The sequence below is a fragment of the Myxine glutinosa genome, chromosome 6 (assembly GCF_964187855.1).
Source record: "Myxine glutinosa chromosome 6, kmMyxGlut1.1, whole genome shotgun sequence".
Taxonomy (NCBI): Eukaryota; Metazoa; Chordata; class Myxini; order Myxiniformes; family Myxinidae; genus Myxine; species Myxine glutinosa.
In genome coordinates, this window is record NC_136266.1 from 117,721,523 (window position 1) to 117,749,030 (window position 27,508).

The window sequence follows — 27,508 nt, forward strand, 5'->3', positions numbered from 1 at the left end:
AAAAGAAAAGTCAGGGCTAAAGGAAGGAAGGCAGGGAGAAAATGAAATACAGGTGATAGGGTCAGAGCAAAATAAAGTGTGCGTGTGGTTGATGTTTGGAGCGTTCATCGTTCATCAAAGCAAAGTAACTTAATCAAGTGTTTAAGGTCTAACGCTTGAAACATCCGAATGAATAACTGGTCTTGTTGGGGAAAGTTTGTGCCGATCTGCTTCGGATGTCGATTGAGTGAGGTTAACCATCGTGGGAAGCAACGACGATCTGATGCATCATTGTATCCCTGCATTTTGCTCTGACAGAGAATTAAAGCCTGAAACGTCAGATTGTCCTTGCTTCCCGTGGCAGTTGACATACCTCAATCGCGTGCTGTTGATTTCATCCATCATTGTACCTGTCTGCCAATACAGATCGACACAAGGAAAAACTAGCTCTTCATTCGGAATACGTGCTGAAGTGCCCATTTACGACGGGCAGCAAAAATACTTAAGAAGTAATGTTCTCCGAAAGATTGATTTATTCATGGAAAGTTTAAGTTTTTCAAAGTTTTCTACAATTGATTTCTAGCTGAAGTTTTCCTCAAAAAGTCATGTACTCATTTCAATTTATGAAAAATGTAATCCCTGGAGTTTTCACACATATGCCATAGTTGCATTATAGGAGGGGGAGGAGGAGGAGGAGGAGGGGGAGGAGGGGGAGGAGGAGGAGGAGGAGGAGGAGGAGGAGGATGATGATGATGAAACAAGAAGACCCAAGCAACCATGCCTGAACCTTAACTTTCCTAATATTAACCTTATGTAATTGCAATACTTAACTCTAATTGCAATACTTAACTCTACTTAACTTAACTATAATTACAATACTTAATATTACACTTATGCAATTGCAATACTTAACCTCCCCCACTTTACATTTGGCAATCGCCTGCGAATTATCCTTGGCCTGTGATCCAATGATGGCCATATTTTTTCGTACTACCATTTGACCTTTATCTTCTTCAATGTTTAGGGATAGAGTGTAAATTAAGAAAATGTGTCCCCATCTACATTATATCCATAAAACACAGCATCATGAAAATTGGAGGAAAATCATTCAAGTTATGATCAAAAAATGTTTTTGTTAATTAATTCACAATCCGAAAAAAGTACGTCAATGACACTAATCAAATATCAGGTGCACAATTTCAATGCATGTACACAATTATGATGCAAGAATATCTGGGAAGGCCAAGTGGTCTTTGAGATTCTGCATTGGCAAAATTGAGCAATGGCAAAAAAAAAAAAAGCGTTATTTTTCAAACCGCCATTTGACCTTGACAGCGTTATTTTTTCAGACCGCTATTTAACCGTGACCTTTAACCTGGAAGGATATGATGAAAATTAAGTGTAAATGCAACTTGCTCTACGCTATCTAGAGAAGGCAATTTTGTTCTGACCGGCCAATCCTAAGTCGAGTTATGGTGAAAAATGTTAAAATGCCTATAATTGGGTCATGACCTTAATATTAGGTCAATGTCAAAAATATGTCAACCCACATACTTTATAATCACAATATTGATGAAAATCATCATTCCGCAGTCCCAGTTAGTGTCCACCTTGATTGTTAGAGGTGTAATTGTTGGAGTCTCCACCCTGAGTCTGTGAGGTCGGTGCTTCAATCACTGGTTATGTCATACCAACGACTTTAAAATGGTACATACTGCTTCCTTGCTTGAGGCTCAGCATTTAAAAGGATAGATCATGAACAAACGACCAAATGCTAGAACCACTGTGCAGGCTTAAGGTTCCTAAATGCACATGCACACTCGAGATGAGTTTCCAGACAATTTGCCAAATTCAGAGCGCATATGCAGCATTTGTAGATTAGCAGGATTAGTGGATTAGGAAGTGGGTTGGCAGGATTACAGTTGGTAGCATACCTCATCTTTGAGTTGTCGAATGTAGGTTTAATTCCCACCACAACCTATTAGCTGTTTTACTGACGCTTTCCAAGTATGATGTTGTGTAATTGAGCAAGCTATCCTTTTTGAGAGGAGGTTAAGCTGGTTGTCTCTTGGGATTCTTGGGTTGTCTTCATGGGATCATCTTGGGAATCCATGAGAAAGTAGAGCCGGTATTTCGTATATACACACCTGGCCAAGTCAGGGAAGTGATTTGTTCAGGGTGCCGCCGATACCTCACCAACTCCGCAAAAGACACCGATGGATGTTTAACGTTCAACATCAACCATTGGTGGCAGAATGGTCCCCATCCAGGGACAGTGTGTTCAACGAATTAATAGCTATTGAACTTGTCCCCCAGTGCAGCCGCAGACGCAGATCAAAGAGTATTGATGAGAAGAGGAAGAAGTTCAAGGAGTGGCAGAAGGCGAAGGGTACAGGTACGGGAGCAGAAAAAGCAGAGCATGAAAGTTATAAGGCAGCCAAGAAGGCTGCAAAGAAAGAGGTAGCAAAGGCACAGGAGGCATGTAGGAAAATGTTGGGAGAACGCTTGGATTCGGAAGAGGGTCAGAGCGCGGTATTCAGGATTGCAAAGCAGATAGCGAAAGAGAGGTGTGATGTGATGGGGGTGAGTTGCTTGCAGGATGAAGTAGGACAAATCGTTGTGGACCCAGATGGAATTAAAGGAAGATGGAAGAGATATATGGAAATGCTGTTGAATACAGAGAATGAATGGGATAGCAACGTAGAGAGTAAACAAATTTTTTGGACCGGCAGAGAAGATAACTGAGAAGGAAGTTGAGGAAGCGATAAAAGCAATGAAGAGTAGAAAAGCGGGAGGGCCGACGGGAGTTGTGGGAGATATGTTGAAGGCAGCAGGAAGTTGGGGTGTGAAGAGAATGACAGAGATCTGTAATCTGGTGGTGAAAGAAGGCCGCATTCCAGTGGATTGGGAACTGAGTACCCTCATCCCTCTTTACAAGGGGGAAAGGTGGCCCTCTGGAGTGTGGCTCATACCGAGCGATAAAGTTATTGGAGCATGGAATGAAGGCATTGGAAAGGGTGTTGGAGAGGAGGATAAGGAAGAAGGTGAAGATCGACGAAATGCAGTTTGGATTTATGCCAGGAAGAGGAACGACAGACGCGCTCTTTATTGTGAGGCAGTTGCAGGAGAAGTACATGGAGAAGAGGAAGAAGTTGTTTCTTGGGTTTGTTGATCTGGAGAAAGCAATCAATAGGGTTCCATGGGAAGTATTGATATGGGCATTGAGGAAGTTAGGAGTGGAGGAATGGTTGATCAGAGTAGTGATGGCAATGTACAAAAGAGCGTGCACAGCTGTAAGGACGAAAGACGGGAACAGTGGTGAGTTTGAGGTGAAGGTGGGAGTGCATCAGGGGTCGGTACTAAGTCCACTACTATTTGTAGCTGTGATGGAGGTGCTGGCTCAGAACATAAATGAGGGTTTACTGTGGGAGTTGTTGTATGCAGATGATCTGGTGTTGATTGCGGAAAGTATGGATGGACTGAAGGAAAAGATGAACAAGTGGAAGGAATGTATGGAGACAAAAGGTCTGAAGGTGAATATCGGAAAGATGAAGGTGATGGCAAGTGGTAAAGCATGTGGTGAGGTGGAAAGAACTGGGAATTGGCCATGTGCTGTGTGCAAGAAGGGTGTCGGGGTGAATTCCATTCAATGTACAATGTGCGCTGAGTGGGTTCATCAAAATGTAGTGGTCTGAGAGGGTCATTAACCAGTGTGGCAGCTACATTAAAATGTAAGGTGTGCACAGAGGGAGCTACAGATGGAGGAAATGTTGAGTTGGATCTTGGAGACGGCGTGAAGCTGGAAGGTGTGAAAACATTTTGCTCCCTCGGAGACATGCTGAATGGAGAAGGTGGATCAGACTCGGCAATGGTTGCTGGAGTGAGATGTGCATGGAAGAGGTTTCGGGAACTGAGTGGTGTGCTGATGAGGAGGGGAGTGTCGTTGAAGCTGAAGGGAAAGGTGTATGCTGCATGTGTGAGAAGTGTTATGATTTATGGGAGCGAGACATGGGTAATGAACGTAGAGCAGCAACGAAGGCTGGAAAGGGTGGAAATGCGAATGGTTCGGTGGATGTGCGGAGTATCGTTGAGAGCGAGGAAGACAAATGATGCATTGTGAATGATGATGGGAATAGAGCCTGTGATTGATGCTGTGAAGAGGAACAGGTTGAGATGGTTTGGTCATGTGTTGAGGAAGGATGAAAGTGACTGGTTGAGAAGAGTGATGGAAATGAATGTGGAAGGAAGTAGAGGACGAGGAAGACCGAGAAAGACTTGGCTAAAGATGGTGGAAGAAGAAATGCGGGCAAGAGGGTTAACAAGGAGAGATGCAGAAAATAGAGAAAAATGGAGAAGATTGTCATGGGGACCGCAAGGCTAACCCCCGCTCTAGCAGGGAAAATGGCCTTAAAATGCATGTTGTTGTTTGTTGTGAAGCTGGTTGTCTCATGTCCTAGAACTCACTTAGACATTTTTATTTTAAAAAAGCAATGGTTATGGGTGTTGAAAAAGGGAGTTTGTTGTTCTACAATTGCTAAATAAGATAATTTTGTGAGCTCTTCATGGAATGTATAACATATTTCTGGAATAACATACATATGTATGGCATCTGGATAACATATGGTCACTCACCTCCATTGGAACATCGCCGTGTCATCTCCCAGAATACCAAGCCTAAGCAATATATATCAGCACGCTTGAAAGAGTCAAAGTGAGTGATGTTCAGAGAATTGTCCAAGACCTCAGGTGCCATGTACCTGTGGGGTGAGATTATGAAGCAAGTGCATTATTGGGAGGTGAAAAAGAAATAAATCTTTTTGTTAATGTACACTGCAGGTACATTGGCCAGATTGATGTACATTTTGCATCAATATACGGTCCTCCCGGAGTGATAGAATACTCAAGTTCACCAACCTAACAATAAGCGGCATGTTGTCACCCAAATGTTCACATGTGGTGTTGTGTTATTTACATACTAATGTCACATACAGTATCTGACATCTTTTGACCTTTTAGATCCCTTAAACCATTTAGACCCATACAGACCTTTGATTTTATACCATTTATAACCTAAGACCCCCTCCGACCTCTGATACATTTACAAACTTTTGGCTTTAGATCCTTCAGACATTCAGATCCTTAAAACCATATACCTCTTCAAGCTTTAACTTTCGATCCTCAATATCCCTTAAGACCCTCAAGACCTTTAAGACCCCATTAGACCTAAAGATATTTTAGACACTTTCGACCCTTTAACCCCATGGTTCTTAAACTGGGTTCGACCGAACCCCAGGGATTCAGTGAGCCAGTCTCAGGGGTTCGGCAGAGGTCCTCTGAAACGCATTGCAATTTGTTTGTTTTTTGTTTTGCATCAATTTTGAATCTATGTGTAATTACGCTTATTATTGTCCCCCGTCGCACCGCGGAGCGAAAGGGGGACTATGGTTTTCCCCTCCGTCCGTGTGTCCGTCCGTCCGTCCGTCCGTGCGGGCGTGCGTGCATGCGTGCATGCATAAGCGAAGGACCGAATTCGAATTTGGTGTGTGGGTGCAACCCACGTCAAAATCCAAGATGGCCGCCGCCATGTATGTCTGATGTCATGTATGTCTGAACCTTGTGAGCTGAATATCTTGAAAAATAAGCGAAGTACCAACTTCTAATCTGGTGTGTGGGTGTATCTAGGCATAAGGAAGAACACTATTGAAAATTGGGTCGCCACGTCAAAATCCAAGATGGCCGCCACCATATATATGTCTGAACCTTGTGAGCGAAATATCTTGAAAAATAAGCGAAGTACCAACTTATAATCTGGTGTGTGGGTGTATCTAGGCATAAGGAAGAACGCTATTGAAAATTGGGTCGCCACATCAAAATCCAAGATTGCCGCCTTGCGTCTTCCACTTTGTCAACTCGCATCACTTCACTGACGGGGGACCGAGGCGTAACGCTTGTTAATATTATTATTATTTTGCTATGTATGTTACGAACGAATGGAAATGTTATTTGTAATTGTATTCCCATCCCATTCATGGTTTCTCTGGTCTCTGTTTAAGATAAGTTGTTTCACACTGACTGTGGTAAGTTGAATCAATGAATAACTTGCTAATTATTCTGTTGATGGTGCTTACTTGCTTACTTACTTACTGGATTTTGGACTTTGCAGGTGTTCGGAAATTCCAGTGAATAGCCTCGATTAGCTTGCCGTGTGCCGTGCATTATTGGTCGCGCGTTACTTTGGAGTTACTGATTAATTGAAAAGTAAGTTGGAAATGTTTGTGGATATGCAGGGTGGGTTCAGAGTTATATTAAAGTCAAAAGTGGATGGTGATTATAAAATATTTTTATGGTTTTTGAAACCTTCACATGTAAATTTAGTAGTAAACTCCCTTATAAATGACCCCTGTGTACATTTCCCCTTAATTGGCTGTTAATTAAAGACTGCACCTTAGTTAGTCCACGAGCAACATGTGGGACACTTTAGAACCTCTCAATAGTTATGTCATTAGTATGTGTTTCAGGTAAGGCTGTGTTTCCAATAGTTGACTCTACGTTGCATCAATCAAATAAGGTAGTTCCCCTTTCAGATCCCCAAAACGCCTCTGCCAGGTGCCAGTAACAGTTGGGTTGTTTTCGTTGGCGTTCATCGCCGTTGCATTGGGCTGTTTTCTTCGCCCCAAAACTCCATTGCCCACGAGGCCAGGATCGGAGAAGAAGAGGGAGGAGCCGCCTCGTCATCAACGGTGGAGCCAGAGAGCCCTTAACGACCAACCAGGGCTCAGTGGGCATGGCTTGATAGGGCGTGGCAAGAAACATCTGGAGAGTTCGAGAGGGTTCCAAGGGCGTGGTTATAAAATCCTTGGTGCGAAGCCCCCCACGAGAGAGACGCGGGAGGAGGTGCAAGAGACGCGGGAGGAGGTTCATGAGAGGAACACTGGAAAGAGACGCGTTACCAACCAGCACTGACGACCAGGTTTTCGCCACTGCACCAGAGTGTGGACGCTCACGTGGGCCACCAACGGCATGCCGCGATTCCTGAACCTCCCTGCCACCAGCCCTGTGGACCGTCTGTCCTTCTCATCCTTCCTGCCATTCCTGCCTGAAAACCCCATTAGTGTACGTGAGTTTGTTCTGTTTGTCTTGTCCCTGGGTATTAAGTAAGAGTGTTTAAGGATTTGCGCTGTGTCTTCTTCTTCTTCTTCACCCTGAATATTGCTTTCGTTCCTTCTCTTTCTTTGGTTTTTGTATAATAATTAATAAATCCCTGTTCCTTCTTATTCTTTGGTTTTCGTTCCCATCCGATCGCTTTCGTCTTTTCTCCCTATTGAATACCTGTGGCGCGATTTCGGCCGAACCGCTTGCAATCGGGTTTCGTCTTCCGTTAACGGCCCGCGTCGTGGCTCGCTTCGCTCGGCGCAATACATCAATTACGCTGCGGCTCGGGCGGGAGTATTTCCTCGCGTACCGGAAGGCGCTGGTACTTACGTCATAGGAAGGATTGGCCTACTACCCTATTCAGCGCTGACCGGGCGTGACGTCATACCCCCAGGACTGGTCGGACGGCCAGCTTAAAAAGACGAGGGGATTAAACCCCCCTTGGTAAGGGGAGTGCCGTCCCCCGGATCCGTAACAATATGATTGAATTACTCAGAAAATTAGGTGGAGGTGATATAACTCCTTTGGTCGCAATTCAAAACAAACAATTCACAGTTTTCTATGTAATATTATAATGGAATTTGAGGTGACATAGAGTTGAGTAGATAATAAATGCCGCCATCGTAACTATAAGTTATGTTTTCTTCGTTAAAATTTCTGTTTTCAGAGGGGTACTGATTATATTTAAGCATCTACCTTTTTTAATTTTTGTCATATAATTATTTGCCCGAACTCAATTAAGATCAGTTTGTTACTTTTTTTTTTTTTTTGCAGTATGTCGAGCAAAAAAAAGGGAAGTGGTCGGAGGATTACATGCGGTACAGGTTCACGTGTTTGACGGAACGGGACGGAAGTCAGCGTCCTCAATGCATGCTTTGCAATGTCAAGTTGAGCAACTCCAGCCTAGCACCAGCAAAACTATGGGAACACTTCAAAAAACTGCACGGCGAGGGGCAGTACAAAGACGCAATGCTGGATGAATTCAAATTGAAGAGAGTCCGATTCGACGCAAGTGCTACCTTGCCCACTCTCGGCTTCGTTTCAATTGACAAACCGATCCTCACCACGTCATATGAAGTTGCATACCTGATCGCAAAGCAGGGCAAACCGCACACCATTGGCGAGACACTCATCACACCGGCCGCGTTGAAGATGGCCAACATCATGCTGGGAAAAGCTGCTGAAAACAAGTTGTCTCTCGTTCCACTCTCAAATGACACCATCAGATGCAGAATCGATGACATGAGCGACGACATCCTCACCCAGGTAGTTGCAGATTTAGTCGCGAGCCCGACGAAATTCAGCTTTCAACTCGACGAGACCACCGACGTTTCGAATTTAAGCCAGCTCATCTTATTTGTGCGTTATGTCAAAGGAGACAAGATCAAGGAAGACTTTCTGTTCTGCAAGCCTCTCATAACAACGATGAAGGCAGCTGATGTGAAGAAGCTTGTGGACGACTTCTTCAGAAGCAACGGCCTCTCGTGGAACATGGTGTCTGCAGTTTGCTCGGACGGAGCTCCAGCCATGCTGGGATGCAACTCCGGTTTTGGAGCGCTGGTGAAGGCCGATGCACCACACATCATCGTCACGCACAGCTTCCTGCACAGACACGCGCTGGCATCAAACACCCTGCCTCCAAAACTGGCCAATGTTCTGAAAATCGTCGTTGAAACTGTGAATTACATGCGAAGCTGTGCTCTGAATCATCGCATCTTCAAAGCGCTGTGCAATGAAATCGGCTCTGAATTCGAAGGCCTCCTCTACCACTCTAACGTCCGATGGTTATCACGAGGGAAGGTAGTCAGCCGTGTTTTTGCCTTGCGTGTAGAATTAGCCCTGTTTTTGCAAGAACACCAGCATTGCCATGCATCGCACTTCCAAGAGTCAGAGTTCATCCTCGCCTTGGCGTACTTGGCTGACATCTTCGACGCATTCAATCATCTCAATTGCCAGATGCAGGGCGGTGGAGTGAATGTCATCGAATCTGAAGAAAAGCTGAGCACTTTCCGAAAGAAGTTACCGTTGTGGAGGCGGTGAAGAGAGAACGACAACTTCGCGAACTTTTCGCTACTGGACGAGTGCGTGAGCGGGATCGAAGATGAGTCTGAAGTTGGAGGCACTGCTGTACCGGGGGAGCTCAAGCAAGTGATTGCCATGCACTTGGATGAGCTGGGAAAGTCATTCGACGGCTACTTCCCCGACCAAGAGCAATACCCAGCATGGGTGTGGCAGCCGTTTACTTTCGACCTTGCAACGGCAGATGTCAACGACAAATACCTCGACGACCTCATCGAACTTCAGCAGAGCCAGACTCAACAACAACTCTTCGGCACAACAACGCTCTCAACGTTTTGGTGCCGCCAAATGGGAGGGTATCCTCACATCGATAAAATTGCCCTTGAGATCCTCACGCCGTTCGTTACAACGTATCTCTGCGAGCATGCATTTTCGAAACTGGTGGACATTAAAACAAAGAAAAGGAGCAGGCTTGCATGCGAAAATGATTTGAGGGTGGCCCTTGCCAAAACAAAACCACGCATTTTCCAGATCACCTACCAAAAAGAAGAACAGAAAACGCATTAAGATGCATTTTTTCTTAATTTTTTTTGTCAAATTTGAGGGGTTCCGCGAGTGTTCGGTGGGTTTCGTTTGGGTTCGGCGCCTTTAAAAAGGTTAAAAACCACTGCTTTAACCCCTCAAGCCCCTCAGCAAGTAAAAGCCATCTCATATAAAAAAGTGAGAATACGTTTATTCTGGAACTGAAAATATGATTTAATTGTGAATTACTAAGTACTGTACCACACATGAGTTTAATATTTGCACCAAAGGAAGCCAGCTCTGCACTACAGGCTATTATATGTTTCATCCACTCGAGTAAGCGTACTTGAACATGAATAAGCAGAAATGACCAGCTTTGTAAACAGTGCTATTGTTGCCGTTGTTTTTGATATTCTTTGCAACAATGCCTGATCTTTCATACTTTAGAGAGGAGCTTTTATCTATTGGGGCTTCTTGTCACCATTATCCAGTAACATTGGATGTGTATCATACACTACAACAGTATGACGTATGTGTAGTGTACAGCCAACTAGACGTGGGCGTCGCGCCTTTCAGAAAGATCAACATCCCATTCCTGTCCTTGCTTCACCATGGGCACATCTGAAACAATGTCAGAAGGTCTCTTAGAGAAAACAAGAGTATAGAAATCTCAAAACCATTAGCTGTCATTCAAACTTGAGAACACTTTTACCCGAAACTGATCCCCAGGATTATCAGCCACATTTCCCATCCATCCTTTTGTTGAATGCGAGATCACTTTGTAACAAAGTAGATGATCTCCTAGCAACGATAGACACTCAGCATAGGGATGTTCATCTGATTGCTGTCACAGAAACATGGTTCGCTGATGAGAAACCTGCTTTGGCATGTTCACTTTCAGGATATGACCAATTCCATCATGATCGTGATAACCGCACGGTGGAGGTGTAGCGCTTTATGTACGCGATGACATGAATGCAACTCAAGTCTTTGATGACATTGTCCCACTACACTTTGAAATCATGTGGGTGAAGTTGAGATCCTCCTCAAGCGTACCATTGGAGAATGACATTTTCGTTTGTGTGGTGTATTACCCGCCCTGATCTCCCAACCGAGATGAACTTTGCACCCACATCATTAATATGGTTGACACGATTCGGGTGCAGTCGGACAATGCATCATTGCTTATAATGGGATACTTCAACGACCTGACTACTCAACCCATCGAACTCCCTACTTTGCTATGTCAAATTGTTGCTGCACCCACCAGAGGAGCTGCGATTCTGGACAAAATCTTTACTGACATGGGAGGTGACTATCACGATCCTGTTATGACTTCCACTATAGGGAAAAGTGCCCACATGGTTATCTCACTAAAACCCAAGAATGGTCACAATCCCCGACGGACATTGCAGTACTTATGTTGACCCTTCCGAGACTCGGCTGTACGATCGTTTGGGCAGTGGATAACGCAAGCGGACTGGTCTGACATGAATGAGCCGATTCATGTCGATGTGAAAGCTGACTGGTTTCAACAAATTATCACAGCTCAGTATAGATATCACTTTGAACAAATCTCCATTACCCGTCGACTGAGTGACAAGGTATGGGTGACAAGGTATGACGGCTCATCTAACCCTAACCCTAACCACATCAGACGGCTCATTGTTACCCGTGATGCACACTATCACCGAGGGGATAATTGCGCATACAAGCGATCGCGAAATCTTGTACAGCGAGAGAATGAACGAGCCAAGAAGGACTTCTATGCTAAAAAAAATTGATCATTTGAAATAGAGCGAACCTCGAAATGGCACCAGCAGATTAGAAATCTTAATGGAATGCGCAAATCATTGCCATTGCAGCTGGATTCAGATAAACCGCCATCAGAGCTCGCACACGAGTTGAATTGTCATTTTGCCCGGGTGTGCAATGAACTGCCTAGTCTGGACTTGACTGCATTACCAGCCTACCTCCCTGTGCTGCCTCCCCCAACCATTAAAATACAGGAGGTTTATAAAGGTCTCTGCAGATTGAATGCATCAAAGGCTGGACACCCGACAGATGTCACCATTCGACTGTTAAAGGAATTTTCATTCGAGATTTCACTGCCCTTGACCACCATCTTCAATGATTGTCTTCGCAGTGGCTATTTTCCAAGCAGCTGGATAACTGCATCTGTGTGTCCTGTGCTGAAGATATCACCAGTCACTGACTTTGGTCAACTTCGACCAGTATCAATCACACCGATAATAGCATGTGTTTTCGAAGGCTTTCTGGCAAAATGGGTGATGGCTGATATCAAAGACCAAATTGATTCAAAGCAATTTGGTAACATGAAAGGCAGCTCTGTGTCCCATTACCTTATCAGCCTGCTTGATGAGCTTCAACGGGGCATCGAAAACCTGGTCATCATGCCACCATCCGTACAATTGACTTCATGAAAGCCTTCGATCTGATCGACCACACAAAGGCTCTTCAGAAGCTGATTCAGCTGGGGGTCAAACCGGCCATTATTCCCGTGATCGCTAACTTTCTTTGGCGACGCCTGCAGACAACACGATACTGTGGTGCATCTTCATCCGAGCAACAGCTGTCCTGTGGAGTTCCGCAGGGGACCAAACTTGGTCCTGTAATCTTCCTGATTATGATCAATGATGCTGCCTTGACTACTGAGAAAAGATGGAAATATGTTGATGATCTTACCATCGCTGAAGTTGTCCACAAATCACACACCAGTTATTTATAGGCTCATGTGGAATGTGGATGCTCTTTTGGAGTGGAGCTGTTTGAATGCAATGAAACCAAAAGCTGAAAAATGCAAAGTAATGCATGTCAGTTTTCTTCGCAATGGTTCCCCGAAGCAGCTTCGGCATTCCTTCCCTGGCTACGCGAAGAAATGATATAATCACCAACTTCGCGAAATCGATCCTGGCATCCTTGCGACATCGTGATCTGCTTCCAGCTGAACGGCAAAGCCTCTCTCGAACTGGACTCAGAAATTCTCACCACATACACATTTCTCAATCAAGAACTGAGCGATATAAACAATCTAGTGCCCCTGCTCTAGTGAAACTGTCAAACGTCCAGTTGAAACATGATTAATGTATTTTAATCTTTTAAATGAATTTTTTTTCTGTTTGTTTTGATTTTCTGTATTTCTTCAATAATTTCGAAAGATATAAACTTTTATTACCAGCAGGTGTAATTTAATACAAAGTAAATATATTTTTCCTGTATTATTGAAACAAAATGTATTGTTGCGGATCTCGAACTCGTCGACGTACTGTGGGGGGGTTAAGCCCTGCTCCCCCTCGAGCTACGAGTCCACGAGGCCGTTACCAACACTACACATTGCTAAGCTAAGGGGGGTGGATTGCTAAGCAATTCCAGCCGCCGAACCCACAGCTAACGCGTGGAAGGGTTAACGGTCATGACCCGATTACCTTCGACACCCGCTGCCGTGAGAACGGGGGCTGAACCTAGCACGAGTCACGCTGGTATTTAACGCCCGAGCGGTTTGTGCGTCGCATAACTCGTGCCGTTAACACTATGGAACCCGATCGAGCGGTTTTAATTTGTGCAATGCTAGGTCAATGGGGAAAAGACAATGATGGCCAGGTTGGAAACAAACCACAGGATTTATTCACAAATGTACAATATTCAGAGGAAACGGACACAGTGGAGAATCTTAACGGCCTTACTTACGTTCCCAGACAAGGGCCCTCAGACTCGTTCGGGGAAGGGGAGGAAGAAGGGAATGCGACCAAAGCGTGGCCGCTCGTGCAGTTTGTCCGTACGGGCTCATTCGGCAGATACCCCCAAGGATGTTCGCGGCAGGGGCGTTGATCACAGTCGTGCACGTAACAGGAATCCGAGGAGCGTATCTCAAGGTCAGCGAGGCAGAGCGCACGTGCAGGGAGTCCAGGCAGAGAGGTCGTCAGGGCAGAGAGAGCGTTCCGAGTCCCAGGTCAGAGAGGGCGTTCAGAGTCCCGGGCCAGAGAGAGCGTTCAGAGTCCCGGGCCAGAGAGAGCGTTCAGAGTCCCGGGCCAGAGAGAGCGTTCAGAGTCCCGGGGCAGAGAGAGAGAGAGAGAACGGGGGTCCGGGCCGGGTTTTATAGCCCCCTCCGGAGCCCCCCTCGAATGTTCCACGGGCCTCTGGCCACTCCCTTCAGCCTCCATTGGCTGTAACTTACTGGCCACTCCCTTTAGCTCCCATTGGCTGTAACTTACTGGCCACTCCCTTTAGCTATCATTGGCTGTAACTTACTGGCCACTCCCTTTAGCTCCCATTGGCTGTTCGCTGCTTACCAGCCACGCCCTCCCGCTCCTCCCTCTGGCCTGCTAGACTTGTCCTAGGCCCATGACACGGCACTTCAGGCTGCAATGAGGCCTACCATTACTCTACCTGCCTCAACGCATACTAACACTAGGAAGGAGACTATACTTCACATTTAATAAGAAATAACCAACTAAGCGAGGCTACATGTTGTGGTGTAACTAACTATAGGGGGGTTGCCTTTATTTACAAAACCGCAACAGTATATTTGGGGAGCATGATTAATGTATTTTAACTTTCCAAATTAATTTCTTTTGTTTTGTTTTGTTGATTTTCCGAATTTCTGTAATAATCTCGAAAGATTTTAATTTTTATTAACAGCATGTTCTATTTGACACAAAGTAAACACATTTTTCCTGTATAACTGAAATAAGACGCATAGTTTTAAGTACTTTGATGAATTGATTAAATATTTAATTTTTGTAATGTTATATATTATACCATTTTTAAGTCAGTGTGGGCTATTTAATACAAATATTTAGATATTTTGAATGTAATTATTGACATTCATACATTGACCGAAGCTTTTCAACCTTTTAAAATGAATTTCTTCTGTTTTGATTGATTCACCAATGCAAATAGATAATTGATTTCTTTTTCTGTCTGTATAATGTATTTGTTACTATGTGAAATTATTTATATTGTAAACTTGACATTATTAGTCCTTGGACTACAGCCATGTACATTTTTTTCTTTTTTCTTTTTTTTCTTTTATTCTAATAAAACCGAATTGAATTGAATTGAATTGAATTTTACATATTCCCTTTCTGTCGACACGATGGATCATTTACCATTTAAGTTATTTACTTCTTATTTGTTATGATTATAGTTGTATAACGATGTTACAATGATTATAACGTTGTGAAGAGATGTAAATATGACCTAGAGACCACACAGATGCACACAATTTAGCGTTTCACCCGGCAAAGATGGGTAACAAGATGGCGCCTTGCAGTCATGTGATCACGTATCCTCCAATCACAATCGTTTTTGCTGAAACTGAGTTCGCCAAGCTCTATGGCTCTGGATTCTCTCCACCTGCTCAACACCAGAGTCATGATTCTTACTTCCACTACTTTTACAGGGAGACTGCTCCATATAGAAACTACACCACCGGTACTTTGTATTTTTTCTGATCTTACGCTCTTTTCTTTAACATAAACGTATGCTCATTAGTCCTTGCATTTCGGTAATTCTCAAAACCTTCTTAATTCAATTGATTTATTTGCTTTGTGATGTTAAATGTATTATCCATTCTGGTAGAGCTCTCTCCACCTCTCCCTTTCATGCATATTGATGCATATGGAGCTGGGCGTTAATTCTGAGTTTGGCCCACAGGGAACATCATTTTTGGGAGTTGCGACCAAACTGCTGAGGTAGTACCCCTTGTAGCCGAAGGCAGGAATGTGTAAATTGTCCAGTGTGCCAGCAATAACTTTCCCATTCTTAGCAAAAGACACCATGGGATCTTAACGTCGTCCAGCTAATGCAGGCACACAGGACACACGGCCGAACAACCATCCTGGGGGAGGACACACTTATTGATGCAACTCGCTGCCTGTGAAGCACCAATCCAACAGTTTATAGTGGGTTTAGGAATCAAATGTGGCTAAGCAGCTTAAGGGCAAGTGCTTTAAATTTGTACCATCCTGTCAAGACAATTATTTTTCATAACTATACCCCGCCAGGCCTAGAGCCATATTTGTCACTTTATGCTTGACCATCAATGTTGCAGTTCCTGAATAGTTTTGCATTAACAAAGTGATAAGAAATGAATGGCAGTTTTCTAAATAGAGCCTAAACAAACAGAGTGAATAGTGTTTTTTTTAAATGATATGAGGGGGAGTTTAAAAGGTTTTCCCTTGAAAAGGTTTTTGATAAACAAAAACAACTTTTGTTCAAAGGGCATATGCAGGAAACTCACCCAATGTTCGGAATAATGTTCGACTGGCTGTAAACTTTGTATAAAAGGACTGATTTCTGTGTTATTTTGAATGGTCTGGGGAAAAGCTTTTAAGGGGCCTGTGGCGGACACAAAAGCCCACTGGCGTGGTGACATCATTCCACGCACCAAGTGGGCGGTGGCCACGCCCGAGGGGTAGGCGTGGCCTCATGATATACACCGGGCGACCAGCCCGGAGGAGTTCAGTGTTACAGTGTAGTCTTACAATAAAGACGTTTATATGTTACCGCTTGTCCGCTTCCTCCTTGCTCACAAGCAGCGCGCGTAACGCCGCGCTTTACTGGTGACCCTCGACGTTGGATCTGCCGTAGCGATCCTTCCGAACACGACGCCATTGCAATGGCCAACGACAAGGCAATGGCGATTAAACTTCCCGAATTTTGGGAGGCCCAGGCCGAAGTCTGGTTCGTTCAAGCCGAAGCCCAATTTCAGCTTCGGCGCCTCACCAACGACGACCTGCGCTACTGCCATGTCGTCGCCTCCCTCGGGCCCGGCACGGCCGCTCGAGTTGTGTCCGTCCTTCGCCACCCACCGGACGGCCACAAGTACGAGGCACTCAAGCGGCTACTCCTAGCCACGTTCGGCCTCACGGACGACGCACGGGCCGATCGCCTCCTGGATCTCCCCGAGCTCGGTGAGACGCGCCCGTCGGTCCGAATGGACCATATGCTGTCACTGTTGGGCGACGAAGCCCCCGGTTCGCTATTCCGGGCGCTTTTCCGTCGCCAACTTCCAGCGCAGGTTCGCCTCGCGTTGGCCGGGACCGGGCTAACGGAACCCCGAGCATTGGCGGCCGAGGCGGACAAGTACTTCGCCGCTTCGGACACGCGGGCGAGCGTTGGCGTGGCCGTCACGGCCTTCGACGCTGATGTTCCACAGCATCATCTTCTACAGCACGCTGATGTTCCACAGCATCATCTTCTACAGCACGCTGATGTTCCACAGCATCATCTTCTACAGCACGCTGATGTTCCACAGCATCATCTTCTACAGCACGCTGTGGTTCAGCAGCATGCTGATACGCACCTCGTGAACGCCGCCACGCCCCGCCCACCGCCGCGGCGAAAACCACCACCGCGGGGAAACCCGTCGACTCCACCGGCCTGGCGGAGCCAGCCGCGCTCCTCCAGCTCCACCACCTGGTGCTGGTTCCACGCCAAGTTCGGCCACGAAGCTCGGCGGTGTCATCCGCCATGCTCCTTCAACGGGTCGGGAAACGCCCGGGCCGGCGCTCAATTGTGGCGATGAGCGCCGGCCGTTCGAGCAGCCTGCTGTTCATAACGGACACCTTCACCGGGCGCCGTTACCTGTGCGACACGGGAGCACAGGTGAGTGTCATTCCCGCCGGCACGTCAGACAAGCACGCCGCGGGTGGGGGCCCCGCGCTGCTTGCCGCGAACGGGACGCCCATCCGTACGTACGGAAAACGCTGCCTCTCTCTGCGGTTTGGAGGGCAGGTTTTCCGATGGACGTTCGTCACCGCCGACGTGCCCATGGCACTGCTTGGCGCGGACTTCCTGTGCGCTAATGGGCTCCTGGTCGACGTCAAGCGCAGACGGCTTGTCCAGGCCGAGACGTTCAGCTCGCTCGCATGTGCGTTGCCCAGCTCAACGAGCGGCTTGCCAAGCGGCTTGCCGAACGATTCGGTTCCGGCCACGTTGGTCTGTACGCTTCCGGCAGCGGACGCATTCACCCGCCTCCTCGCCGGCTTCCCGGCCCTCACGCGGCCCACCTTCTCGGCGGGGGCCGTCAAGCACGGGGTGGCCCATCACATCCCCACCGTCGGGCCACCGGTCTACGCCCGGGCACGCCGCCTCGAGCCGACGAAGCTGGCGGTGGCAAAAGCGGAGTTCGCTACCCTGGAGCGACTCGGCATCGTTCGGCGCTCAGAGAGCGCTTGGGCGTCGCCGCTGCACATCGTGCCGAAGCCCGGCGGGGGATGGCGACCGTGCGGGGACTATCGCCGTCTCAATGACGCCACGACTCCCGACCGCTACCCCGTCCCCCACATTCAGGACTTTTCCGCCCGTTTGGCTGGCAGGTCCTTCTTCTCGAAGGTGGACCTCATACGCGGCTACCATCAGGTCCCCGTCAGGCCGGAGGACGTCCCGAAGACGGCGGTCATCACGCCATTCGGACTCTTCGAGTTCCTGCGCATGCCCTTCGGTCTGAAGAATGCGGCTCAGGCGTTCCAGCGACTGATGGACAGCGTCCTGCGCGACTTGGATTTTGTCTACGTCTACCTGGACGATATCCTCATCGCCAGCGCGTCCCGCGAAGAGCACCTACGCCACCTCCGCACGCTCTTCGAACGCCTGGGCCAGCATGGCCTGATTGTGAACCCCGCAAAGTGCCGGTTCGGCGCCGCCACAATCGATTTTCTGGGGCACCGTGTCACCAGGCACGGAGCCGTCCCCCTGCCGGCCAAGGTGGAGGCGGTGAAGGGGTTTCCGCGCCCCCGCACGATCAGAGGGCTGCAGGAGTTCCTGGGCATGGTGAACTTTTACCATCGGTTCCTGCCCCGTATCGCCCAGCTCCTGCGCCCCCTGCACGAAGCTCTCCGAGGTAAGCCGGGCAAAGGCGACGTTACCTGGACCGAGCAGATGGACACGGCGTTCACGGGCGCGAAGCTCGCCTTGGCTAACGCCACCATGCTCGCGCACCCGGCGCCCGATGCACCGATCGCCCTCACCACCGATGCCTCGGACTACGCGGTGGGCGCGGTGCACGAGCAATGGGTGCGTGGAGCTTGGCAACCGCTGGCGTTCTTTAGCCGGCAGCTTCGCCCGCCTGAACGCCGTTACAGTACCTTCGACCGCGAGTTGCTCGGACTTCACTTGGCGGTCAGGCACTTCCGCCATCTGCTCGAGGGCCGGGCGTTCACTGCCTTCGTCGACCACAAGCCGCTGATCTTCGCGATGGGCAAGGTCACCGAGCCGTGGTCGGCCCGGCAGCAGCGTCACCTCTCGGCCGTGTCCGAGTACACGACGGACATCCAGCACGTCACGGGGAAGGACAACCCGGTTGCGGATTGCCTTTCCCGGGCCGTCGCCCACGCAGTCCACCTCGGCATCGACTATGCCCGGATGGCAGCGGACCAGGCCGCTGACCCCGACGTCCAGGCCTTGCGGACCGCCGTCACGGGCCTCCGCGTCACCGAGGTGCCGTTCGACGGCGCGGGCGCGGCCCCCTTGTGCGACGTCTCCCTCGGGCGTCCTCGCCCCATTGTGCCCGCGGGCTGGCAGCGCCAGGTGTTTGACGCCATCCACGGCCTGTCCCACCCGGGCGCGAGGGCCTCCCAAAGGCTGATCGCCGACAAGTTCGTCTGGCATGGCCTCCGGAAGGCCGTCCGCGGCTGGGCCAGGACATGCCTCGCGTGCCAGCGCGCCAAGGTGCACCGGCACACCCAGGCCCCGTTGGCCCCGTTCACGGTGCCGGAACGCCGGTTTGACCACGTCCACGTGGACCTGGTGGGACCTCTGCCCCCCTCGCGGGGTTTCACCCACGTCCTCACCATGGTGGACCGCACCACCCGGTGGCCGGAGGCCGTGCCCTTGGCGTCGACAACGGCGGCCGATGTCGCGCAGGCTTTCATCGCCACCTGGGTCGCCCGGTTCGGCGCCCCCTCAGACATCTCATCCGACCGCGGCCCCCAGTTCACCTCGGAGCTCTGGGGGGCGGTTGCGCAGGGGCTCGGGGTCCGGCTGCACCGAACCACGGCCTACCACCCCCAGGCTAACGGCCTGTGTGAGCGATTTCACCGCTCATTGAAGGCCGCGCTCCGGGCCACCCTCCGCGACGGCGGCTGGGTCGACAGGCTCCCCTGGGTCCTGCTGGGCCTCCGGACGGCGCCCAAGGAGGACCTGCGCGCATCCGCGGCGGAGTTGGTCTTCGGGCAACCGCTGCGGGTGCCGGGCGAGTTCCTCCCCGACTCCACGGCACCATGGTCCGCGGCACAGCAGCGCTCCGCTCTGCAAGAGACCGCCCAGAGGTTCGCCCCGGTGCCAACGGCATGCCACGGGCACCCACCGACGCACGTCGCCCCGGAGCTTCGCACGGCGGAGTACGTCTTCGTCCGCCACGATGCCCATCGGACACCACTGCGGCCCCCGTACGACGGGCCTTTCCGCGTGCTGGAGACCGGGGCGAAGCACTTCACCCTGGACATCGGCGGTACTCCTGACCGCGTTTCGGTAGACCGCCTCAAGCCGGCCCACCTCGATGTGGACCATCCACCGCCAGTGGCCCGACCCCCACGTCGGGGCCGCCCTCCTGCGGGCAGACCCCCGGCACCGCCCAGCCCCGCCGCCACGGCGCCCCCCGGTCCTGCACCCATCCCAGGGGCAGCCAGGGGCATCCCACCTGGTATCCCTGCACCCCGGACGCCGCCGATCGCCAGGGGGCGCTTCGGCCGGGTCATTCGACTGCCCCACAAACTGGCCCTCCAGGTGCGCGGGAATTCTGGGGGGGCGCGTGTGGCGGATACAAAAGCCCACTGGCGTGGTGACATCATTCCACGCACCAAGTGGGCGGTGGCCACGCCCGAGGGGTAGGCGTGGCCTCATGATATACACCGGGCGACCAGCCCGGAGGAGTTCAGTGTTACAGTGTAGTCTTACAATAAAGACGTTTATATGTTACCGCTTGTCCGCTTCCTCCTTGCTCACAAGCAGCGCGCGTAACGCCGCGCTTTAGGCCAACCTTTTTCCTTTCCCTCATAAATCGATATATATTAGAATACAAGACCCGTCGCTTCACTGACGGGAATACCAATCTTTGTGTAATTGCTAAAAAAAAAAGAAGGTTGTAAATGGGAAGAATAAAATTAGGCGGTGTATATAGATATCGATTATCGGCCTAGCTATACATTTGGGGAGCAAGGTGGGGGGTGGGGTGGAGAGTGTTAATGGGATATTCGCCGACTTTTTGACTTTTTAGACTCTGAGTTGCGAATAATTTTCAACAGGCTAAGAGGGAGATCAATATATATATATACTAGCTTGGCTCGGCTCGCGCATTGCAGAGGAACGGGCTTATTTTAGCTGAGGATAATGACTGTACCTGAGTTGCTGTGTTGTCATGATTTACACCAATCATGATACAAACAATTATTTTGCACAAATGTATTTGTTGTGCTTGTGATATTACATTTTTATAGGCAATTTAGGTTGAAGATTTAGGTTGAATGTTTTTTTTTCAAGAAAGAACCCCTCAGCACACACATAGGGGAGGGGTAGGTGCAGACTGGAAGTTTGGGACGCTTACACCTCACCACCACGTAATTCAAAACATCCCACCACCAAGTAATTTAAAACACCTCACAGCCATAAAACACATAATAAAAACACCTCACCACCACGAAATTAAAAACACCTCACCACCACGAAATTGAAAACACCTCACAGCCATCAAACACGTAATAAAAACACCTCACAGCCATAAAACACGTAATAAAAACACCTCACAGCCATAAAACACGTAATAAAAACACCTCACAGCCACGAAATTAAAAACACCTCACAGCCATCAAACACGTAATAAAAACACCTCACAGCCATAAAACACGTAATAAAAACACCTTACCAACAAGTAATTCAAAACACCTCACCACCAAGTAATTTAAAACACCTCACAGCCATAAAACACGTTATAAAAATATCTCACCACCACGAATTTAAAAACACCTCACAGCCATAAAACACGTTATAAAAACACCTCACAGCCATAAAACACGTAATAAAAACACCTCACAGCCATAAAACACGTAATAAAAACACCTCACAGCCATAAAACACGTAATAAAAACACCTCACAGCCATAAAACACGTAATAAAAACACCTCACAGCCATAAAACACGTAATAAAAACACCTCACAGCCATAAAACACGTAATAAAAACACCTCACAGCCATAAAACACGTAATAAAAATACCTCACCACCACGTAGTTAAAAACACCTCACAGCCATAAAACACAAAATAAAAACACCTCAGAGCCTTCAAACACGTAATAAAAACACCTCACCACAGCGAAATTAAAAACACCTCACAGCCATCAAACACGTAATAAAAACACCTCACCACCACGAAATTAAAAACACCTCAGAGCCTTCAAACACGTAATAAAAACACCTCACAGCCATAAAATACGTAATAAAAACACCTCACCACCACAAAATTAAAAACACCTCACCACCAAGTAATTCAAAACACCTCACCACCAAGTAATTCAAAACACCGCACCACCACGTAATTCAAAACACCTCACCACCAAGTAATTCAAAACACCGCACCACCACGTAATTCAAAACACCTCACCACCAAGTAATTTAAAACACCGCACCACCATGAAATTCAAAACACCTCACCACCACGTAATTCAAAACACCTCACCACCAAGTAATTCAAAACACCGCACCACCACGTAATTCAAAACACCTCACCACCAAGTAATTCAAAACACCTCACCACCAAGTAATTCAAAACACCGCACCACCACGTAATTCAAAACACCTCACCACCAAGTAATTCAAAACACCGCACCACCATGTAATTCAAAACACCTTACCACCACGTAATTCAAAATGCCTCACCACCATAAAACACGTAATAAAAACACCTCACCACCACGAAATTAAAAACACCTCACCACCACGAAATTAAAAACACCTCACCACCACGAAATTGAAAACACCTCACAGCCATCAAGCACGTAATAAAAACACCTCACAGCCATAAAACACGTAATAAAAACACCTCACCACAGCGAAATTAAAAACACCTCACAGCCATAAAACACGTAATAAAAACACCTCACAGCCATAAAACACGTAATAAAAACACCACCACAGCGAAATTAAAAACACCTCACAGCCATAAAACACGTAATAAAAACACCTCACCACCACGAAATTAAAAACACCTCACCACCACGAAATTGAAAACACCTCACAGCCATCAAGCACGTAATAAAAACACCTCACAGCCATAAAACACGTAATAAAAACACCTCACAGCCATAAAACATGTAATAAAAACACCTCACAGCCATAAAACACGTAATAAAAACACCTCACAGCCATAAAACACGTAATAAAAACACCTCACCACAGCGAAATTAAAAACACCTCACAGCCATAAAACACGTAATAAAAACACCTCACCACAGCGAAATTAAAAACACCTCACAGCCATAAAACATGCAATAAAAGCACCTCACCACCACGAAAATGAAAACACCTCACAGCCATAAAACACGTAATAAAAACACCTCACAGCCATAAAACACGTAATAAAAGCACCTCACCACCACGAAAATGAAAACACCTCACAGCCATAAAACACGTAATAAAAACACCTCACAGCCATAAAACACGTAATAAAAGCACCTCACCACCACGAAAATGAAAACACCTCACAGCCATAAAACACGTAATAAAAACACCTCACAGCCATAAAACACGTAATAAAAACACCTCACAGCCATAAAACACGTAATAAAAACACCTCACCACCACAAAATTAAAAACACCTCACAGCCATAAAACACGTAATAAAAACACTTCACAGCCATAAAAACACGTAATAAAAACACCTCACCACCACATAATTAAAAACACCTCACAGCCATAAAACACGTAATAAAAACACCACAAAGCCATAAAACATGTAATAAAAACACCTCACCACCACAAAATTAAAAACACCCCACAGCCATAAAACACTATAATGAAAACACCTCACAGCCATAAAACACGTAATAAAAACACCTCACAGCCATAAAACACGTAATAAAAACACCTCACAGCCATAAAACACGTAATAAAAACACCTCACAGCCACGAAATTAAAAACACCTCACCGCCACGTCATTTAAAAACACCTCACCACCAAGTAATTCAAAACACCTCACCACCACCTAATTAAAAACACCTCACCACCACGTAATTATAAATACCTCACCACCACATAATTCAAAACACCTCACCACCATATGATTTAAAAACACCTCAACACCACATAATTATAAATACCTCACCACCACGTAATTCAAAACACTTCACCACCATGTGATTTAAAAACACCTCAACACCATGTGATATCAAAACACCTCACCACCACATCATTTAAAAACACCTCACCACCACATAATTCAAAATACCTCACCACCACGTGATTCAAAACCATCACAACGTTATTAAAAACACTTCACAACCACAGAAACAAAAGTTTGAGGGAGTCGTTAAGTGACAACACAGACACTGCCCAGATGTGTCGATATCTATCTATAATTCCAGTAATCTCTGTCTGTACGTTTGTACGTTTGTCTGTGACCGCTGTTTCTCGACAACCACGGGTCCGATATACTTTTAACTTGCCAGGTATATTGCTGGGGACCCGAGGATGTGCCTTTTCAAGGTTTCATATTAATCGGACAATTACTTCCGAGCTATGTCCAAAAAACGATTCAACCAATCAGAGAGCAGCGAACGATCGCGTGTGCCGAACGTGGCGGGCACACTCTGCCTCGGATGGCACATTTGAGAGCGTATTCATTTATTTCACGTTTGCAAACTATGTTGGCGTTAAACTATGTTTTACAACTAATAAAAACGAATTTGCGATTCATTCGCTTTCCTGCGCGTTTGTGCACGCGATGGCGATTTCTTTACCAAACTCCGGAAGCCGTTCGCTTTGGACCAAACCATTGCATGTAAATAGAGGGGGGGGGTTGTCACCACTCGCAAGCCGTTCGCTTTGGACCAAACCATTTCATGTAAATAGAGGGGGGGGATATAATTTTAGATATAGATATAGTACGGGCATGCCCTAGTCTATCTATAATTCCAGTAATCTCTGTGTGTATGTTTGTATGTTTGTATGTTTGTATGTATGTATGTATGTTTGTCTGTGACTGCTGTTTCTCGACAACTACCGGTCCGATATACTTTAAACTTGCCAGGTATATTGCTGGGGACCCGAGGATGTGCCTTTTCAAGGTTTCATATTAATCGGACAAGTAGTTACCGAGCTATGGCGATTTCTTTACCAAACTCCGCAAGCCGTTCGCTTTGGACCAAACCATTGCATGTAAATAGAGGGGGGGGGATTGTCACCGTACTCGCAAGCCGTTCGCTTTGGACCAAACCATTTCATGTAAATAGAGGGGGGGGATTGTCACCGTACTCGCAAGCCGTTCGCTTTGGACCAAACCATTTCATGTAAATAGAGGGGGGGGATTGTCACCGTACTCGCAGGCCGTTCGCTTTGGACCAAACCATTTCATGTAAATAGAGGGGGGGGATATAATTTTAGATATATATATAGTACGGGCATGCCCTAGTATAGATAAATGACTGTACCCGAGTTGCCGTTTTGTCATGGTTTAAACCAATCATAATTCAAACAATTATTTTGCACAAATGTATTTGTAATATACGTGATATCACATTTTATAAACAATTGAAGTTGAAAAAAAAAATGTTTCCCAAAAAAATTCCAAAAAAAACAAAAAACATTTGCAATTTAAAAACAAAAAAACAATACACTTAGGACATACCGACGGGGGAGATATGTGCATACCAGAAGTTTGGTACGATTTCACAAAAGTTTGAGAAAGTAGTTCGGTGACAACACAAGACAACACAACACAGGACAGGACAGACGCTGCACAAATATATATATATGTATGTATATATATATATATATAGATATATATATATATATATATATATATATATATATATATATATATATATATATATACATATATACATACATACATACATACATACATACATATATATATATATATATATATATATATATATACATACATACATACATACATACATACATATATATATATATACAGACTTGGCATTTAATATGGAATATTTTTTGTGTGGGGGTGAACTTACTTTTCAAGATGTCTTAGAACCAAAAGTTCATTGGAATTATGTTGAAATTATTCTAGATTTTGTTAATGTGACCTTTAAAAGAAACAAAAACCACATTTGACATTTCGAAACAAATAAATTGATCCTTGAAAGTGATGTAAACTGATATTGAACTCAATTCATGGACAGTACTGTGTTAAACTTCTGTACGTTTTCCAGAAGTATCTCTTTATTTTGCACATTAGCCAAAATTTTTTTAAATAAAAACAAAAGTTAAATTATGACTGGGATTACGGACAGTAAAATTACAGTTCAGTACTTCGTGTAACCCCCACGAGCAATCAGGAGAGCACGTACACGTTGAGGCATGCTGTTCACGAGATTTGCCAAGGTTTGGACAGGAATCGCTTGCCATGCAGTGACAATAGCCTGCTGCAATTCACGCACAGAGGTCGGCTGCTGGTCCAAGTGGTTGATTTGATGCGTTAATTCTGCCCACAAGTTCTCTATCGGATTCATATCCGGGGACATGGCAGGCCACTCCATATGCTCTACACCACGGTCAGCAAGAAAGTGTTGGATCATGCGAGCACGATGAGGCCGTGCATTGTCATCTTGGAAGACAAAGTTTCCTCGAAAGGCTGCACGAGCAAATGGAAGCAATGTTTCTTCCAGAATGGCCCTGTACTTGAACTGGTTCAGGTTTCCATTCAGAAGAACCAGGTCAGTTTTGCCCCCTGCATGAAAAGCAGCCCAAACGGTCACCCCACCACCTCCAGCTTGGACTCTTGGCACTATACAATCTTTGTTGTAGGCTTCATGCACTTGTCTGCGCACTCGGACACGGCCATCTTGACGATAGACCAGAAATCTGGACTTGTCACTGAAGATCACGTGATTCCAGTGTCCTGGCTGCCATTGACGGTGCTCTCTGGCCCACTGCAATCGGCGCTGGCGGTGTTGTCTGGTCAGGCGTGGCTTTCTCAGGGGACGCCTGGCACGATAGCCTGCTTGAACCAGTCGTTGGTTGACTAGCCTTCTGGATACAGGCACATTTGTCAGTTGCTGCCACTCAGCCCTAAGCCGATTAGCTGACTTGGTACAGCCATTGCGGACTAACCGGTGCAGCTGGCGATCATCCCTCCTTGTGGTTCTGCGGGGACGTCCTGGCCTCAGTATTGGAGTAGGGACACCCCTCTGAGCATTTCGTTTCAGGATCTTTGACACCTGACCTTGAGTGATGCCATACTGCCGAGCAATAGCACGCTGTTTCATGCCGTAATTTCGTAAAGCCACCACTCCATGACAAACAGCATTGTCGAGTTGACGGACCATCTCCAGAGGAAGCGGCAATAACTTTTGGAGACGTGCAGCAGTTGTTTTCCACTAATACAGAACGCAACAACCCTTGTATACCTGAATGTGAAGCCAATCATCAAATGCACCTGTCCGTACATTTTGCCATGCCACCTGTGATATAATCCTGTTGTTGACTTCTTGCTGCGACAGACAATCAGTGACATGGTTCATTTAACAAATAAATCACCAAAGTGTAAAAGAAACTCACCAGATTGATATACTGAGTTAAGAAAGTAAACCCAAGTCAAGAAAAAATATATATTCCATATTAAATGCCA

The 27,508-nt window shown here is 46.9% G+C and overlaps 1 protein-coding gene across 2 annotated transcripts in view; it reads right to left on the bottom strand.

The window, feature by feature from the left end:
* Positions 1–27,508, bottom strand: part of LOC137430231 (TGF-beta receptor type-1) — a 126,311-nt gene that overhangs the window by 8,628 nt on the left and 90,175 nt on the right. For both annotated transcript variants that reach the window (XM_068120936.2, XM_068120937.2), the window contains one exon: positions 4,612–4,736. In XM_068120936.2, coding sequence (XP_067977037.2) covers positions 4,612–4,736 — 125 coding nt within the window. The remainder of the gene's footprint in view (positions 1–4,611; positions 4,737–27,508) is intronic.